The following is an 18382-nucleotide window of genomic DNA, read 5'->3' on the forward strand; positions in this document are numbered from 1 at the left end:
TAAAACAAATGGATTATGGTAGAAAATTTTAACAAATTTCTGTGTGGTGGAACCTTAGGACTTAACCATTTTAAGTGGCAGTTTGCATCTTTGTTTTGTAAATCAGATGAATGTTCAGATACACTAAGTTCTTTTATATTCAGTCAGCAAAGATGTTCCTGATTTGTGTTTGTTGTTGTTGTAGATCAAGGGAACCTGCTTAAAAGTGAGGTTACGTTTGATCAATGTTACAAAGGTCGTCACAGGTGCACTGTTCAGAGGTTAGGCCAGTGCCGTTTATTCTAATGCTTGGTGCTCTGTGCTTCTGCACGTTAAACCATTTTAAATCTTAAAATAATATACGTCATACAAGAAGTTGAACAGGAGTAAAGCAGTTCTGTTGCCAAAATTATATTGTCTTTCTAGTATGCACAATCAAATGCACACAAGAAGAGTGTCAAATTTTATTGTTAGAAAACTGATATTTTAAATATAACTGTAATCTTTATGCTTTTTCATTTTTGTTAATGCTTTAATATAGTTTAAGACAAGCGTTAGAGCTGCTGTTGGAATTCAGAGTAAATTTATTAGATTACATCTTAAACTTCTTTAATATTTATGTTTGTTTCCCAGCCCGGCTCCCCCTAGTAGCCTAATTTCTGCCTGCTTTTTCCCAGTCCAAAGCTATGAACTTGTACGAGGCCTGCCTCACCCTGCTGCGCGTGTACTCCAAGAACAACGTAGGGCGGCAGCGGGTCGACGTTACCGTGGAGGAGGAGGAGCAGTACCAAGACCTGCTCCTCATCATGGAGCTCCTTACTAACCTGCTGTCCAAGGAGTTCATAGATTTCAGCGACACAGGTACAGCGTGCGTGAGGGCTTTTCAACTTTGCTGTCGTTATTGTTCTTATTAAGGCGAAGGAGCGTTGTCATGGCGCGACCTGCCACGAGGAGGTCCCATCTACCGAACAGGGGGAGTCGGTCTCCGTGGCTGCGGGGAGGGCGGGACCAGCAGCCCTGTGTGCTTGGCCTTCCTCTGGTAGAGGTGCAAGTGCTGGTGTCTCCCCTGTGCTAGGCTCCTAGCCGGTGCCGGACACTGTCCCTGTCACAGCAGCATGAGTCTGGTGCCACTGTTGCACTCGTTTTAGAGGCGAGGAAACAGGCCCAGAGGTCTCCACCACTTGCCTGCCGGTGTGCAGCTGGCGCGCCCCAGCGTCTGACTTGGGAGGCCAGTGTCCAGAGCTCGCTTTGCTGTCGAGCTCCCCCTGCGTGTCCTCTGAGGAGACCCCAGCCCTGTGCCCGCTGCAGCTTGGGAGCCGCTGGACTCGGGGGCTGACAGGCGACACGCTGAAGCCCTCACCTGGGGCTCCCCAGCAGCATGACCTGGCGGAGTCTGTTGCCTTCCTGGGCCTCCCTTGCTGTTACAGGGGCTGTGAAGATCGGTGCCTGCCAGACTGCGTTCACGATGAGCTGGCAGGTGCCTGCCGTTGTCGTTCTCGTCACCGCTGTTGTCACAGGCGGGCGTGTCCGGGTGCCCGGAGCCTCGAGTGCCCACAGCTCTCCTTCACCGCCTCTTGCCCACCGCCTGCCTTGCCGCAGGACACAAGGGCCTCGCGCTCCACGAGGAAGACGTGCTGTCCACGTCTCCTCCCCGGGCTGAGCTGATCCCTGGGCAGCGGGTGCCGCTGCCCCTTCTTCTCCGATCCCTTCTCGCCCCCTGGGCTCAGCACACCTGACACTGGACGCCGTTCTTCTCTGTTCCCTCCACCGGTTCACTTCCCTTGTTCGCCCAGCAGAGGTTTCTGGCAGAGCTGCCCTGTGCCGGGCACCGTCAGCTTCAGCCCAGGAGCTTTACCGCCCTGGGCAGGTGACAGGGCACCAAGGTGAAGGGCTGCCGCTGCCGCTGTTTCCAGGCCCAGCCACTCATGCGGGTGGTCGGTCCCAGGTTTTCTGACTCCTTCAGGCCGGGGTTGCCTCACCTTTTCTAGATCAGGTGTGCCTCTAAGGCCTCAAGTTGTTCTGAGCCTTTCCCTCGAACGGTGTCTGTCACACGACCCGCTGAGGTTCACAGGCCGTGTTAGTTGATTTGTACACTTCCCAGGGGTGTAAGGACCAGGATAAGAGTCCTGTACCCTGAGGAACTGAGTCTCAGTTAAGAACTGATATTGAGAGGGATGGGAGAGCTTTGTATGAACGGCATTTGGAGGGGACAGAAGCCCTCTCAGGCTCCCCTAGGAGCGAGCTGTGGAGTAAGCAGTACGGGTAAGTGTGGACGGGCAGGTTTTCAGAATAAAAAAGCAGAAGGATTGAAGTCGTAATACACTGTTAGAAAAGAAATTGAGGCCAAAATGCTCAGGATTGAAAGTACAAAATAAGGGTAAAAAGAATAGAATAAGGTGGATAGGGTTGAGGTCTAGAAAAAAGAAAATGAAGACAATTAAAATAGGAAATGATAAAGCAACAGATAAAATAGATGGTAAAAAGGGAGAGAATTTTTTTTTAAATTAATTAATTAATTTATTTTTGGCTGTGTTGGGTCTTCGTTTCTGTGCGAGGGCTTTCTCTAGTTGCGGCAAGCGGGGGCCACTCTTCATCGCGGTGCGTGGGCCTCTCACTGTCGCGGCCTCTCTTGTTGCGGAGCACAGGCTCCAGACGCGCAGGCTCAGTAGTCGTGGCTCATGGACCTAGTTGCTCCACGGCATGTGGGATCTTCCCAGACCAGGGCTCGAACCCGTGTCCCCTGCATTGGCAGGCAGATTCTCAACCACTGCGCCACCAGGGAAGCCCGGGAGAGAATATTTTTAAGTAATTATTTAAAAAATTAAAGATAATAGGTGAGATAAGAGAAAATATTTTAAATATTATGAAATAAAATTAACATGCCAGGTGAGATATAAAAGCATAACTGAAAATGAGCCTCTGCACGACATTCTTGAGCCCCTGGCAGGCCCGTGGCTGCAGAGCTGAGTCCTACAGTCCAGGCCAGGAGCCGTCGTCTCTCGAACAGACCCAGCGGCGGTGGCCAGCCTGCCGTGGCCCCGGCCCAGCAGGCCCAGGCTTCCTACTGGATGGATCCAGGCTCGCCAGTGCCCGGCTTTGGAAAATGGGATTCTTCCACCTAGAACTGAGGCTCTTGGAGAAGAGCACAGAATTAGGCTGAAAAAGTGGTTTTTAAGTAGAAGTGCTTTTTTACCACATTTTGTCCTTTTTTCCCCCTTGTTGTGAAAGTAAATGTGCTCATAATAGAAAAAATTTGAAGTACAGGGACAGAAAAATCACCCATACTTTGACATAATCCAGAGTAATTGCATTTTGTTAATTTCCCTTTTGGTTATTTTGTATAATTTTTTTGTGATTATGCTCCAAATATAATTTTATATTCTGCCTTTTTCATTAATGTATTATTAGCCTCTTCCTTGTCATTAAAATTTTTCATGACTTTCTGATGGCTGCGTGGCAATCCACATTTTGGAACCTAAGCCTGTTTTTGTAATATAGGACATCTGGAGTATTTACAATTTTGCTGTTACAGTGATAAACTGATTACTTCTGTGGATGAATCACTGTCTAAGTTTATGTTTATATCCTTACTATATACAGTGCTCAAAAGTCTCTTATTATATTGCTTTTGAGGGTAACTATCACACTGTATCCTCACCAGCATTTAAATGTTATCATTCAGAAGTCATTTGTAATCTAATGAATCAGAAGTAGTATCTTCAAAAACTTTGTATTGCTTGCTTAGTGATTGGATCAAACTTGTTTTTCATTGGGCTTATGGTTTTGTTAGATGTTTGTTTGTGGATTTTGGTCCTTTATCTGTTTAGGTTTTAAGATTCTGAGTAATTTATATGCCTCCTTTATGGATTAAGGGTGATAATCCTTTGTCATATTAGTAGCTTTTTTTAAAAAAAACTTTCTTTTTTTATGCAATATTTAATTCCTATATTTCCCCCCATTCCTTTCCAGCTTAGAAAAATCCCACAAACCTAGGAGGAAAGTGAATAGTACTGTGGAAATTATTTAACTCACAGTATGACCAGTGTGTCAGTGGGGTCAATTTTACTTTTCAAAAAACATTGATTAAGTGTTAGTTTTACTTTCATCGTCGTAGAATGATAATGTAAACACAGAATATCTGCATCCAGTGTTCAGACCCTAAACAGTACAACACAAAAGGATGTATTATCCTCTTGCAGATTTATTTTGTCTTGGGGGCTTGACTCCGCTTTCACTTTCATGCAGGAGAACATACCAACCTTCGTAGGTTTATGGATGTTACAGCTGTAAGACTGCGTTGTTCTCATTTTATAGATGAAGTGTTTAGGGGTCAGGAGCCTGGGCCAGCAGCAAACAGATCTGTGTCGGCAGCTGATGTTGTGTTATATGGAGTGAACCTGATTCTGCCCTTGATGTCACAGGACCTCTTGAAGGTAAGTGAAGAAAGGAATGTGAACATTAAAACCGCATATGCTTGAACTCGAAGGTTCAAGATATTTCAGACACGAATACACGTCCGATTTAATTCACGGGGCCAGTACCTACTCATCTGTTAAGTGTGTGTGGAAATAAAGTGTTTGTGTTGCTGTTCTGTGTCCTTCACACCCATGCCTTCCCTGGAGCCCTGCACTCCCTGATCCCTCAGTGTCAGGGAAAGACTGGTTCTTCCAGAACCTGAGTGCTGATGTTCGCGGTTTTGATCCCCTCAACATTTGTCGTTCAGCAAATACAGTAAGTTACATGCGTAGTGAATTTCTCTGGTGCTTTCCCAACATCATTCTCAGGCTGAGGGTTTGGGCAACAGAAGGCATTTCCCAGCCGCTCCATGGAGAAATGGGATGGTAAGAAACCAGGGCTCATACCGCTGGTCAAGTTCCGTACGTTCTGACTGCACTGGGCCTTGGTTTCTCGCACTGGTCCATGTCAGGGGTGTGGTGGCGGTGAGGCTGCCCTTTCTCCCCCTTTGAGTACCATCGAGGGAGGCTCTCTTCTCCTGCGTTGTCAGGAGGTGGGAGGTTGGAGAGGAGGAGGGAGGTGCACAAAATAGAGGGGCAGAGGGAGGGGGATGGGGAGGAAGCAGGGCTGGGAGGGGCCTGTGCAGTTGAGGGTCAGAGTGAGAGCTGTTAGGTTCCCGGCGTGGTGGCTGTGACTGTAGGCTTGTCCCTCCTGGAGAAGTGTCTCTGCGGAGAGCCGCCAGCAGGGTGGGAAGTCCAGGAAGCTTTGTGTATTGATTTGCTTTCAGGGTTTTTTTTTGTTTTTTGGTGTTTATTCATCAAATAAACCATTAGACATTTAGATGTGTATTTTCTTAAATGAGGTTAGCTGTAGATTACCTACTTTTTACCTCAGTTCTCCAGGACTGCGCAACCAGGAAATAAATGTTGGAAGTGTGCAGGACTGAATACTCCGTTCTAATCATAATTTTAACAGTTTGTGTTACGTTCTTGTATTTTTCCAACATGCTTGAATGCAAATAAATACATTTGCAAAATGGTTTTATTCACAGGTCATTTAATAATTTGAGATTTGGCTGCTTTGTTCACTTTTTCAAGGTAAACATAGAATATCTGGAATTGGCTATGGCTTTTGTAACTATCCAGAAGATGACTGTTTCTACTGTGTATTACTTTCATATTAGTTACTAAAGTGTTCCCGTTCTTGTAACTCATTTTTACATTTAATTAGGTCTTTATGTTTTCTATATCCTGTATATGTTTTAAACAAATCATTATACTTAGAAGCTTGATGGTTATTACTTTATTCCATTAATGAAAACAAGTTAGATATCATTAAACATCTAAATATTTAATATTTCTTTTTCAGTTTCCAACCCTTTGTAATCAATACTACAAATTAATCACATTTATCTGTGAGATTTTTCCTGAAAAAATACCACAGCTCCCTGAAGATCTTTTTAAAAGTCTGATGTACTCGTTGGAACTAGGAATGACGTCATATCCTTTGAGTGAACATCGTGATCACTTGTCACTAGGGAAAAAGAGGTTGCTAGAAGAAAAGTTTCCAGAATTTGTATTTTTTCTTTTGTGGTTCAGTCTTATTTCTTTAAAAAGCAGTCATGCCTATAGCTGCCCTACTTCTGTGTTTCTTTCATTAACTGCCCCCTTGTCCTCCTCTCACAGACCCAGAGGCGTTCGGCCCCTGGCCCCAAAGTCCCTGTCTCACGGAGCCCAGGTAGTAGTGCCACGTCCTGTTGCCGCGTCTCTGATCCTTGCCACGTGGCTGTGTGCATCACAGTCAGGACACACACACACCTCCAGTCCTGGGCCCCAGACACACACGGATAATCTCGGAGACACTGGGAATCTCCTGTCCTCACCTAACTCAGTAAAGACACTCCGCTGTACCCACCTTCTAGAGATAGCCGTCCACTGGATAATAGCTTTAATTTTTTACCTTTTGTAAGTCAAGTGTCTCTGGTTTGTTCTTTGACCTTCGTGATCAGAATGAGTCCGGAGGTCTGCCAGCTGTGCCTGGAAGCTTTGACCCCGTTGGCGGAACAGTGTGCAAAAGCGCAGGAGACAGACTCGCCGCTTTTCCTGGCAACACGGCACTTTCTCAAGGTGAGACGTTTGGGTGCAGTCAGTGCCCGGGGGTCTTCGCTCCAGCGGGCAGTGCCGACACCGTCGTCCACGAGGAGACCGTGCCTTTCTGTTCACTGCGGGGTTCGGAGATCAGCTTCCGTGGATACGTTAGCCTACACGGTTATTTTGTGTTCTGGAGATTTTATGTGGTGAATATAGCATGGAATTTGATAATCTGATTATTTCATACACCACAGCAAGCAATAACATCTTCACGTTATCCTTGGATTTTTAAAAAACTGTTTACTTTTCAGATTTATTTAATAAAGAAGAATAACCTCTTTTTCCCTCTTTTTCCCTTTCGGAATGGGGAGGGGCTGGAGGGTTATATGGCCATCGTGTGTCTTTATTGAGAGGTGTTACTGTGTACTTTCAGCTGGTGTTTGATATGCTGGTTTTGCAAAAGCACAACACGGAGATGACCACCGCGGCTGGCGAGGCATTCTACACGCTGGTGTGCCTGCATCAGGTACTGGACGCGCCTCCCCGGGCCCCTCGCTCTGTGTAGTGAGGGGGTTTTCAGACAGACGGGCCGTTTGCCCCTCAGTTCTCAGAGGGTCTGTGCCTCGGTGCTTCCACACCATTCAGCAAGGCTGTATTTCTTTTCTTTTTAATTTATTTTTGGCTGCATTGGGTCTTCGTTGCTGCATGCAGGCTTTCTCTAGTTGCGGCGAGCGGGGGCTACTCTTCGTTGCAGTGCGCGGGCTTCTCATTGCGGTGGCTTCTCTTGTTGCGGAGCATGGGCTCTAGGTGTGCGGGCTTCAGTAGTTGTGGCTCGTGGGCTCAGTAGCTGTGGCTCGCAGGCTCTAGAGCGGCTCAGTAGTTGTGGCGCACGGGCTTAGTTGCTCCACGGCATGTGGGATCTTCCCGGACCAGGGCTCGAACCCGTGTCCCCTGCATTGGCAGGCGGATTCTTAACCACTGCGCCACCAGGGAAGTCCAAGGCTGTATTTCTTCACACTCTCAATAGCTCTAACTTTTTATTCTGTGTTTATCTGACAAGCTGTTAATAACCAACTACTTTCCCTTCTCCACTGTTATGAACCGTCCTTTATGTCGATCGCTGCCTTAAAGCTGTCCTTACACAGCTGTGCTGGGAACCAGGACTCAGGACAGAGTAACGGAGACACAGTCTCTGTCCTTGAGGAACTCACAGCTTTGCAAGGAAACAAGATGGATAAACCTGGGGACCCCAACGAGTCCGCCTTCAGAAAGCATGGAAAGCCGCAGTGTGTTATTTCATAGCGCAGTCTGGAAGACTGTGGTTGATTGGAGCCTGTAAAGCCTCTGCAGCACTGCATGACGGGGGCTATAGCAGAAGGAGAGTTAGCCTGGCTTGCCTGTCCCTCCCTGTCCCTGTGGAGGGTGCCCGTCAGGTGTGCGAGAAGAGCCGTGTCGGGTCCTCAGCTGCCCCGGTTTCCAGTCTGTACCCCCACCCCTACTCCCCACGCACAGGCACACATCCCAGTGTGACCAAGTCATTGGCCAGAGCAGCTTTTTTTTTTTTTTTTTCCTTCAGTATAGAGGCTGTAGCATTTGCTGTGACTGGTACACAGGGTTTGATTTTATTTCCCTTCTTTTAAAAAGGGAGGATTTTGAGGAGTCTTGCATGCTACTTAAAGACCCCGTTCCTGCAGCACCTGCGCCCCAGGCAGGGCGGCTCTGGGCTCATCTCTTGCCTCTGCCCTGGATACTGCCTCCTGCGGATGGTGCCCTTCCTGGGGGTGGACCTCCTTGCCCCGCATACATAAGCCGTTGCATTCTGATGTCCTTTTAAAAACCTGGGTGCACATTGTAGACAAGGGAGCAGGGACCGGGGCTGGGCTGGCCCTGGAGGCACTGCCGTTTCTCGGGCGGGGGGCGCAGGGCGCGGGGGGCACTTGAGTTTATACTTACCCCCGTGCACAGGCCTGCCTCTGAGAAGGGCAGCTAGCGCGGCCCCCTGGCCCCGTGCGGGGGGCGGGGGGCGTGCCTTACTGCTCTTTTCCAAATGGAATTAACATCTGGTTTCCCCATTTGGGTCTATCATGACATCCCAAGAAGCTAATGAGGAAGAGTGACAGGCCTGCTTTTCTCATGAGAGCTTAGCTTGGAGAGCTGCCCTGGTTCCCTTCCCCTTAACCCCACACCCTCTCCTCTGTGTAAGGCTTTACATGCAGGGCAGTAAAACCAGGAAAACTCCACCCACGCCCTACTGTTCTATGTCGCTGAGCCCCTTCCTCAGGGAGCCCCTCCGCACAGCGCTCCCTTCTGCCCCTCGCCCTGCGCCACCTCCCACGCAGCCCCCGCCTGCACGTGTGCGCGTCTGCTGTGTCGTGGCTGCCGCCGTGTGGGCAAGACGTCTGCGTAAACCTCCAGGAAATGGAGAGTCAGCTTGCAGACTTAGGGCCTGAGAATCTACCATAGATCTGTCGTACTAAGAATCTATCATAAAATGCAAAAAAAAAGTGCTTTGAAAACACAGAAGGAAGAGGCAACGTGACAAGGTAGGTGCTCGAATGGGTTCTGGAGCTGCACGGCCGGTTCTTGCTCAGAGGCCTGTGCTCCGGGGTAGGTTATGTAATCTCACTGTGTGGAAGAGCTTCGGTGTGGGAAACAGGGATATAAACTATATCTTCCTCACACGGTTGTTACAAGACAGTGAGTTACTAATGGAAAAGCTTGGAACAGTACCTAGATGACAGTAAACTTTTAGTAAATGTTAAATATTAAAAAGAGCTGTCAGACCCTGCCTTTCGGACCCCCGTAGCCCACTAATTTGTATATCGTGTGGTATTTGAGGAAGGTGCGTGTTCTTATGTGTCCTTATCTCTTCAACAGGCGGAATATTCTGAACTGGTTGAAACATTACTGTCAAGTCAGCAAGACCCAGTTATCTACCAGAGATTAGCAGATGCCTTCAACAAGCTCACCGCCAGCAGCACGCCCCCGGTGCTGGACCGGAAGCAGAAGATGGCCTTCCTGAAGAGTTTAGAGGAGTTCATGGCGAATGTTGGCGGCCTCCTTTGTGTGAAATAAACAACAGAGCTTTCTGCCTAACCAGATCCTTCCTGCAAAGTGCACTGAATTGCTAACAGTTGACTTGAGTCTTGTCCTTTTTGTCAGTTCGTTGGCCGTTTGGATTTTGCGAGCCTGGCAGGGCAGTGTGTGGTGCAGGGAAGCATTAGCCTCAGTCCGTCGTAGGTCTTGTAGCTTTTGGATGGTGGTTTCAGATTCTCAAAATGAAATTCCACATATGTGCAAAGAGATGTGGGCACCATGAAATACGTCTTCAGTGCCTTTTCTCTCTTTATCAAAGCTTTAGGTGGCTACCCGAAGTTTAGCGTTTCCACTATCAGGTATCAGCTGGATATCTGCTCATCTGCATCACTGCGGAGCTGGTTGAAAAGACAGATTCTTGGGCCCAGCTGTAGAGCCTCAGAGTCCGCATTTGTTTGTTGGACCTTGGGTTCTTGGTTTTAATTAGCTCCTCTCCTCTGCCACCCCTGCAGTTTTCAGTCAGTGCAGAAGACCCTGAAAGCTTTTGAGAGGTGTGTGCTTTCCCAGCCCTCCCTTTGGTGAGGAGGAGGCGATCCGGCAGGGGGAAGGGCACCACCAGGTGTTTGTGGCTTCTTGTTACTACGCTCTCCCTGTCTGTCTTGTGTCACAGCAGCCTGGTAATTGCAGGTTTTGTGAATCTACTCTGATGCCTGAACTTGAGGAGGAAAATACATGTATATTTTTGTTCCATAAGAAGAACTTTAGGAACTGTAGCCATTTCATTGCCTTAATTTTAAGAAGAAATTACAAAAAGCAGATTTGTTTTAGTAAGAAATCAAGTCTTGACGCTTCAGAGTCGGTTTAGGGTGTTAGCTGCTGTGAACCTGGGGCCCTTTTGATTGTGTGTATTTATGTGGTTTTATGGGTGAAATGAAAGGCTCATTCAGATGTAGTCTAACTTTCTGAGTATGTTTCTGTCCAGCCACGTAGCCCATGGCTAATAATCTGCTCTGAATGGCTTGCTTAAGCAATAACTATTTTAAAGGATGTGAATTACTGATTCATACAGACTCTTACACGTTGGGACATTAGGGCAGTAATTATTCTAGAGTGGGTATTATACTCATTTCACAGGAGCCACGTAAATTTAATTTAAGAGATTAAAAAATTCACTTTAGATCGTCTAGTCTGATTTTTCTAATCAGGATTTTTGTACTGCTGCCATGCCCCCCTTAACTCTGTGTGCCAGCTTAAATTATGGAAACGAAAGCTACCTTATAAACACCAGGCACGTGACACTGTGCCCACTGCAGTGTCAGAATCACACAGCACAGTGACAGAGGACCCTGGTGCAGGCGCGTTCTGAAACTGCGCCTCCGAGAGGCGAGGTTTCTCATCCCGTCCTTGACATCGTGTACTTGGCTGACCTCCGAATGTGGTGTTAATACTTGGGCCGCACAGAGTGGATGAGCCTTCCCGTGCACTGCTGCACAACGGTGAGGGTAGCGCTGTGCTCTTGGCACTTACAGTTAACCAGACGGAGCATCTGAATTCCATCCAGCCTGGGCAGGTGCCGCTGGACGCAGATGAAAGCAAAGCCTAGAGCCACAGCTTTTTGAGGAACATTTCTCTTAATTCGATCACCATTGAGTAACAACTGAGGTGGAGCAAAAAGTCTTAAAAGACATCTAGGGCAAAACTAGTATCACTCTTTCTGAAGTGTACGTATTATTGTGTTCTTAAACATACTCTGGACAGTGCTGCATTTATTTTTAGATTTCTTCTTCTTTCCCTTAAAGAACTTGAAGTCAGAGGCAGCGGTAGTCACTTTGTTTGCATTGTTTCTGGTGCTTCATGTTTCCCAGCTCCCTCGCGCCCAGCAGTTGTGAGCTAAATATGTCCCTGTCCCTTTGCCTAAGGGCACCGAGACACGCAGCCGACTGGATTGGTCCACTGACTGCGACAAAACTGTAATCAACTTGTTACTGAAAATAAAGATGAGTAGGAAAGGAATGCCATGGTAAACAAAAAGGGCATCCGTATTTAATATCTTTTATCTAGACAGATATATTTGCTGTTTGCCCAGATTTTATTACAGTCCTGCATTTTCATTAGACCACTTTTAATTGAAACAAGATTTTCTTCAGTTTGGACCAAATAACACATAAGATATCATCAGAATGTTGGTTAGTGGCAAACTGGAAGGGAGCGCCACCACCAGTTTTAGGTAGTGGGGAAGGCCGCTTGATTGCATCAGCCAGGCTCTTTTCAGTTGTTCGCTTATATATTTTCCTGATGGGATATGCGTTTAGTTTGGGGCTTTTGTTTTACTTTGTCGAGTTTTGTCTTCAGCTATGTTTGTTGGCTTTTCAGTTTTAGGGGGTTTTGTTTTAATGCTCTTGGCCCAGTGGGTGTCAAGAATACTGGCTTAATTCTAGTAAATTGATTTTTACTGCTAAAACTGTTGTCAAAGGAGTTTTAAAAGCAAAGACATTATTTGTGCCCCTTTTTATATATGTTAAAGGGACACTGTTGAGTATTTGATTTTTTATAATGCTGTGTTTTATAAACTTTCTCTTATTCATACACAGTATCCTATCACCTCCGTTTTCAGTTCAGTCTTTGCTTGATTTTATTTTCCTTGGCCCTTTTATTTCTGAAGGCACAGTCTCTGCAGACTTTGTACCTTCACAGTTTGTATTTGTGTGGCAGCACCTGTAACTAATTCTTGTAGCTCAGTTTGAAGGATTGGTTTGCGTTTGTGGTCCTGGATGGGTGGTTGCCTGGGGGGTAGGCCACCTGAGACAGTATCTGACAGTGTCCTTGCTGTCTCTTCATCTGTTGGGAGACGGTGGCATGTTACCATCACTGCAGTGAGTTTTCAACAGTGTGACCTTTTATGTAAAAAAACTTTGCAATTTTTTTCAAACTAGTTTTAAGAATTTAGTCTTATTTCGTTGTAAACCGTGTTTCTAATTATATTACATTACTCTGTTCAGAGGAGATGGTTACTACTATTTTTTCACAGTTTGCATTTCAAAACCAAACATCTCTGTGATGCTTACCCCAGTCAGCATTATTTAACTTCCCTTACTGTCTTTGGTTGAACTTTCTCTTTTACCAAAAATGTCAAGTCTTCGTATTTCTCCTATCACCATATTTCCCATTTCTGTTAATACTTGTATGAACCCCTCAAGTATTGAAGGGAACAAGTTGTCAATTTCAAGGATTTCAAGTTTGAGTATCTTAATTTACAGTGTCAGTTGGACCCTTAAAATACTATTTTTGTTTGTTACAATTTTACTTCTTTCTGTTTGCCACCTCTGTCATTAGGGGTGTTGTCATTAGACCTTAGTAAGTTAGCTGTCTCTGACAGATGATTATCGTTATTAGCTCCTGAATAAAATATTAACTGTTTAGAAACCTCAGTACTTCTTAGGGGTTTTTCAAAACCAGAGAATAAGGCACTGATTTGGATATGAGTTCTTAACATTATAATTTTCTGTAAATTCCTCTATAAAACAACATAGCTGATTTGAGGATGTAATAATGTTTTAAATTATTTTAAAATGTAGGTGGATATTCTCTGACTTGGTAACTATATTCTGAAAACACTGCATCTAAGAATTCTTGAAAAATTGATTTTCTAAAATTTTAAAATGTCCAACTTAGGTATATTGCTGAGCTCAAATTAATTTGCAGTGAGTGCCATGGTTCACGTTGAACTTTAAACATCTTAATTTAGATGTAAGAAATGTGAAGTATTATTCCTGATTGATTATAATGGGAACCCATAACATATTTAGCCAAAGACTGTATTTGGTTCAGGTAAAGATAAAAGCTTAATAATGGGCATCCATTCTGTTCTAAAGAGGATGGATGAGGTGATGTGTTTCTGGCCCCTAGCTCTGTACACGTAAGTCTTTGTAAAGGCGGAAACGTGGTGACGGGGAGGCCCGTGTGTCAGCCCCCCGAGGCTCACACTGCAAACCATCTTTGTCCCCCTCGCCCTCTGTGGTTTGCTCTTCGCCTGGTCCCAGACTTCCCAGCAGTGGAGAGATTTTGTTTTGGGGTTTTCTTTTAAGTCTGTTTTCTTAGGCCTCTCAGCTCTTAGGAGCTGTCAGAATGTACTAATAGCTCATTTTCCTAGCCTGACATTCAACACTGCATCTGCACTATGTACCTAACGGGGATGTGACCTCAAGTGTGTCCTGAGCCCAGGCTACCTGGTGTGGTGTCTTTTACCACATACAATTATTGACAGATTGCAAAGGTTGGTATTGTGATTTGGTTCTCTGTACAAAGGAAAAGGCTCCAGGCAGTGAGTTTCTGGTTTAATGGTCACAAAATGTTAGCACTGCTACCATTCAGCACGTGTAAAATTTTTTAAATTTATAAATATTAAAATTTTAAACTTATACTGACTTTTCAGTTTTTTTAAGAGACCCAGGGATGAGTATACTGTTTAAATATTTACCTCTATTAACATTATTAATAAAGGTATAAAGTTGCATTTAATTTTTCAAAAGATGCTACAATACGATTTTAGGAAATAAGGCCATGTACTGAGCCAGTTACAAGCTGAATATAAAATTGATAAAATTCTATTTGTATTTTTTAATCCATAAATGGGAGTTAAAATATGTCTTTTCACTAAATATTTTTATGACATTTTTGTTTTGACCATGTGTGATTTGTTCATGGGTGTCTAGCTAGACTATTGTATGAAACTTATTGAATGGTGCTAGTTCATTTACCAGCCTAGGATGACTGACACTGGGGACATTACACAATCAGAATAATTTTAAATAAAAAACATGAGGACATATCTGCACAGGTAAAATAGGGATTTGCATTACCTTCTGGGAGAACACCCAACCCTAATTAAGAATCTCCAGAATTCAGAAAGAAAATCGAAGTTTCGTTTATATTCTGTAATGTTGAGCATACTTATTTTTATCTCAGCTCACAATCTTAGAAACAATTTCAGAGTTATTAGTTAAATCATTGGATTCAGGGCATATTTGTAGTAAATGTAGTTTGGGTCATTCTTTTTGGACTTTCAGGGAAAGTGGAAAAGTACCATTCTGCTGTGTGTCAGACAGACTTTCCTTTTTACCTAATTCTAAATCTTGTAAACATATGCAGTGAAAATTAATTTTTTTAAGGAAGAAAATGCGTTTTGAAAATATATTTATTTTAAACTTTACATTGCTTGGAATGTTCATTGATTTGTAATGGTATTTCTTAGGTTATATTGAGATCTGATTCCACTCCAAGGTGGATAAAGAACCATTAGGCTGTTTAGGAACTAAGTAGAGCTCATTCATTTTCAAGGGGGGAGCCTTAGGCCCAGGCTGATCACCTTTCGTTGGAGGGAGGATGTGGATGATTTGAGAGGCCCCAGATATAAAAATCTGGTATTGTTTCTTAAAAGGCATCTTTTAAATATTGGTGCTCTCTAAAAATACAGTCTGTTTGTATTGAGTGGTTTATGAATGATGACTTTGGTGCATTAATTAGATTGTGAAACATTTTTGTTTGCTTCTTAAACATAGGATCGTGCACTCTTTGTAATCTCGAATGGCAGTTCTTTTAAAGCTAAATGGAAGCAAAGGGCATATTTGGTGATATTAAGCAGAAAATCTTTTGCCTGGAGTCTCCATACAGTACTAATGGTAGCATACTTGGTCAGTTCTAGCACATAAATCAACATCCTGCTGAACTCTTGCAGTGTAAATTATTTTATCTAGCAAGAGAATGAACTGTGGTTAAGTCATTGATGCTTCCCAGAACTGATAAATGAAAAAAAAAAAAAAAAAAACTGAAGCAAAGAGAGTTTATTTTTATTTATTTATTTTTTATTTTAAAAAAATTTTTGGCTGTGCCACACAGCATGTGGGATCGTAGTTCCCCGACCAGGGATCGAACCTGCACCCCTTTCATTGGAAGCGCAGAATCTTAACCACTGGACCTCCAGGGAAGTCCCGCAGAGAGAGTTTAAACAGGGATGTGCTAAGTATTTTTATTCCCATAGTAGTTAGCAGTTTTGTTTTTAAGTTTTGATAGTGTTCACTACTGATTACTTTGCCAGGTCAGTTTTCAAGTATTCCTTTTAGTAAGCTCCAAATCTTAGGCTGCAGTTTTGCAGCTCATAACTGCACTGCCCTGGATGGTCCTTTCTGAGGACCGACTTGGTAAAGCTGTTTGAACTGGCAGAGTACAGGGTAGAGGCAGGGAGACCTAGATTCAATTCACAGCTAAGCTACTTAGGGTTTACATGGATTTCCACAGTCTGTCATCTGTATCATAGGACCAGAAGTGTTGTTAATTCCCAAAGAACAAATTTAAAGCACAGTGATGGATAAAATATAATAGTAGATGGTCAATAAATTCCATTCTGTTTAAAGATCATTGATAAGAACACATTTTGCTCCATTAGATAAATGTGTCCTAACACAAAGTCTGACACCTGATGGTCATTCACTCTGGTGGTATTATGATAGAGTTAACTGTATTATTTACTGCATCTTCTTTTCTAAATGAGAGAATTGATCTATTTAAGTCAGTGGTTTCAGTTTCTGTGGAATATGCTCATATTATTCCCACAACAACAAAAAGTCCTAATAGCGATTCCCAAAATAAGTTTCATGCACCACTAATTCTTTATAACTTAGCTGTTACCAGGTAATTGGAGAAATAAAACTAGTTTCTTTACTGTGTGAAGTTAAATGCTTTACCGCACGAGTGCATGTTGGGAGGCTCTAGAGGAAGATCTTAATCCGACTTTCCTCTACTTACGTAGTGGCCTCTTCACAAAGCACCTTATGGGACTAGATTTCTAGGGACTATCCTTTGCAACATACTTAGGTTAATTTGAGTAATTTGGTAATAAATCACTAAAAAAAGGAAGAAAAACCTGAATCTGTGTTCTTGTAAGTATAGGTTATACTAGTTATTTTTAAAAAGGAAAACCGAGTCTCGCTCCATCTCTATCTTAAGAGGTCTTTACAGAGTAATCTCCATTTCTTTTATGCCCCGTTTCTGAAGAGTAGCAAGACGAACAAAAATCACTTCTGAATACACAAAAGGAGTAATTCCTGAATTAAGGTTGATTTGAAACGTGCCTGTCAAGCCCAGTTTACTTGACAAGTAATTTCCCATTTATTTACTTAGTTAACTTACAGCGTGGCTTGTGGGATCTCAGTTCCCCAACCAGGGATTGAACCCCGGCCCTCAGCAGTGAAAGCGTGGAGTCCTAACCACTGGACCGCCAGGGAATTCCTGTAATTTCCCCTTTATTTCAATGATGATAAAATTGCCTCAATATTTTAAATTTTTTATGATTTGCAAAAACCGTTCAATTACATTGCAAAAGTTTCATCTGGAAAATTCTGATCTTCATGTATTACTGTGACACGCTGAGCAGTCAGCACTATTGGTGGAGGTGTAACTATTTGAACTTCCTGACAATTATGGTCACTTTAATTATAAAAACAACATAGTAATACACATTACATGCAGATAACTATTGTGTCACATGATATGAAAGCAACTGAAACTTTAAAAGCTTAAAATAGATCTGTTTCAAACCAAAAATAATTTGCTTTAACATGAGCCTTTCTGTTAAGCCAAGGCAGTTTCCTATGTATGGAACACTACCTCTGTAAAAAATATACTGCCATAAAAGTTGGTTATTGTTTCTCGGTTCATGTTGCTTTCTTTTAGCTTGTTGTGTATGTTTTCTTTCCTGATCCTTTGCTAATAAGTTACAACTGGTTTTGAAATACCTGGCTTAGTGGAGTCGTCATCAAAGCAATCAAAGAAAAAAAAAAGCATGGATTGCTATAAGCCTGGAAACAGTATTTAAAATGGAAACTATAGTACTGCCAAAGTTGTAAACCTGTTTTTTCCTTTATATCCTTACCTTATACCACAAAGGATGTAAAGCTATTCAGCAGAATTTAACTTACCAAGATCATAGAATTGGTAAGGAAAATGAAGGAAAGGAAGGTAGGAACATAATACAGATAGATAGCCTTGGAGAACGGCAAGTAAATACATCCCTTATAATTGGTAACTGCCAGGGTGGAAGGGAGCCTTCCTTTCCGTGTGCAGGTGCTGTGTTGGGGGCCTTAGAGCACGCCTGTGAGCGCACTCCTCCCTGGAGGCTCTGAAAGACCGAGCCAGTGGGCTGACCAAACACCATCCTACGTTTGGGTCATTTCCATAGAAATTGTCGTGGCTTCATAAGGAGACTATTTGCCGGATTCGCAGCTGGTCTTATTTCAGCGCGGAGACAGCGCGTGCGTCTTCGGTTCAGGCGGATCTCGCCCTCTTCACAGCAAACCCCAGCGTGACAGGTGCAGGTGCTGGTCTCACGTTAACCACGTCAGGTTTGGGAATGGAGAGCACACCACGGAGGAAGTCGAGCGCAGGATTTTAAAGGTTTTCTCTAATGCTATCTTTACTATAAAGCTTCAGGTTAATGTCCGAATTTCTCGATTAGACGGAGCAGACAGAGCCTTAAAAACGTACAAGCTTATCGAGTGCAAAAGAGCAGGTCCCTTGGTATGCGTTTGACCTGAAGGGAATCTAGTTAAAACCTCAAGTACCTTTCATTGCCTCCATCTGAAGCACCTGCTGAATCCGGCGCCTCCCAGCACGAGGCGGCCCAGCGCCTGTCGCGGAACCCAACCGCCTGCCGGGAGCGCCCGAGTGGGCGGTGTACGCGTGCGCGGAGCCAGCCGCCCGCGCCACGCCCCGTTTCTGCTGGTTACTGCGCATGCGCGGGCGCGGCCCCCACCCACGCTTCCGGCCTG

The 18382-nt window shown here is 44.1% G+C and overlaps 1 protein-coding gene across 3 annotated transcripts in view; it reads left to right on the forward strand.

The window, feature by feature from the left end:
* The window catches only part of XPO4 (exportin 4), a 105052-nt gene extending 90283 nt beyond the window's left edge, over positions 1-14769 (forward strand). For all 3 annotated transcript variants that reach the window (XM_057532657.1, XM_057532660.1, XM_057532658.1), the window contains 6 exons: positions 657-840; positions 4294-4412; positions 5803-5933; positions 6443-6560; positions 6958-7050; positions 9402-14769. In XM_057532657.1, coding sequence (XP_057388640.1) covers positions 657-840; positions 4294-4412; positions 5803-5933; positions 6443-6560; positions 6958-7050; positions 9402-9599 — 843 coding nt within the window. In that variant the 3' untranslated portion in view covers positions 9600-14769. The remainder of the gene's footprint in view (positions 1-656; positions 841-4293; positions 4413-5802; positions 5934-6442; positions 6561-6957; positions 7051-9401) is intronic.
* Positions 14770-18382: the final 3613 nt, after the last annotated feature.

This window comes from Balaenoptera acutorostrata, chromosome 18, assembly GCF_949987535.1.
Source record: "Balaenoptera acutorostrata chromosome 18, mBalAcu1.1, whole genome shotgun sequence".
NCBI classification, from domain to species: Eukaryota; Metazoa; Chordata; class Mammalia; order Artiodactyla; family Balaenopteridae; genus Balaenoptera; species Balaenoptera acutorostrata.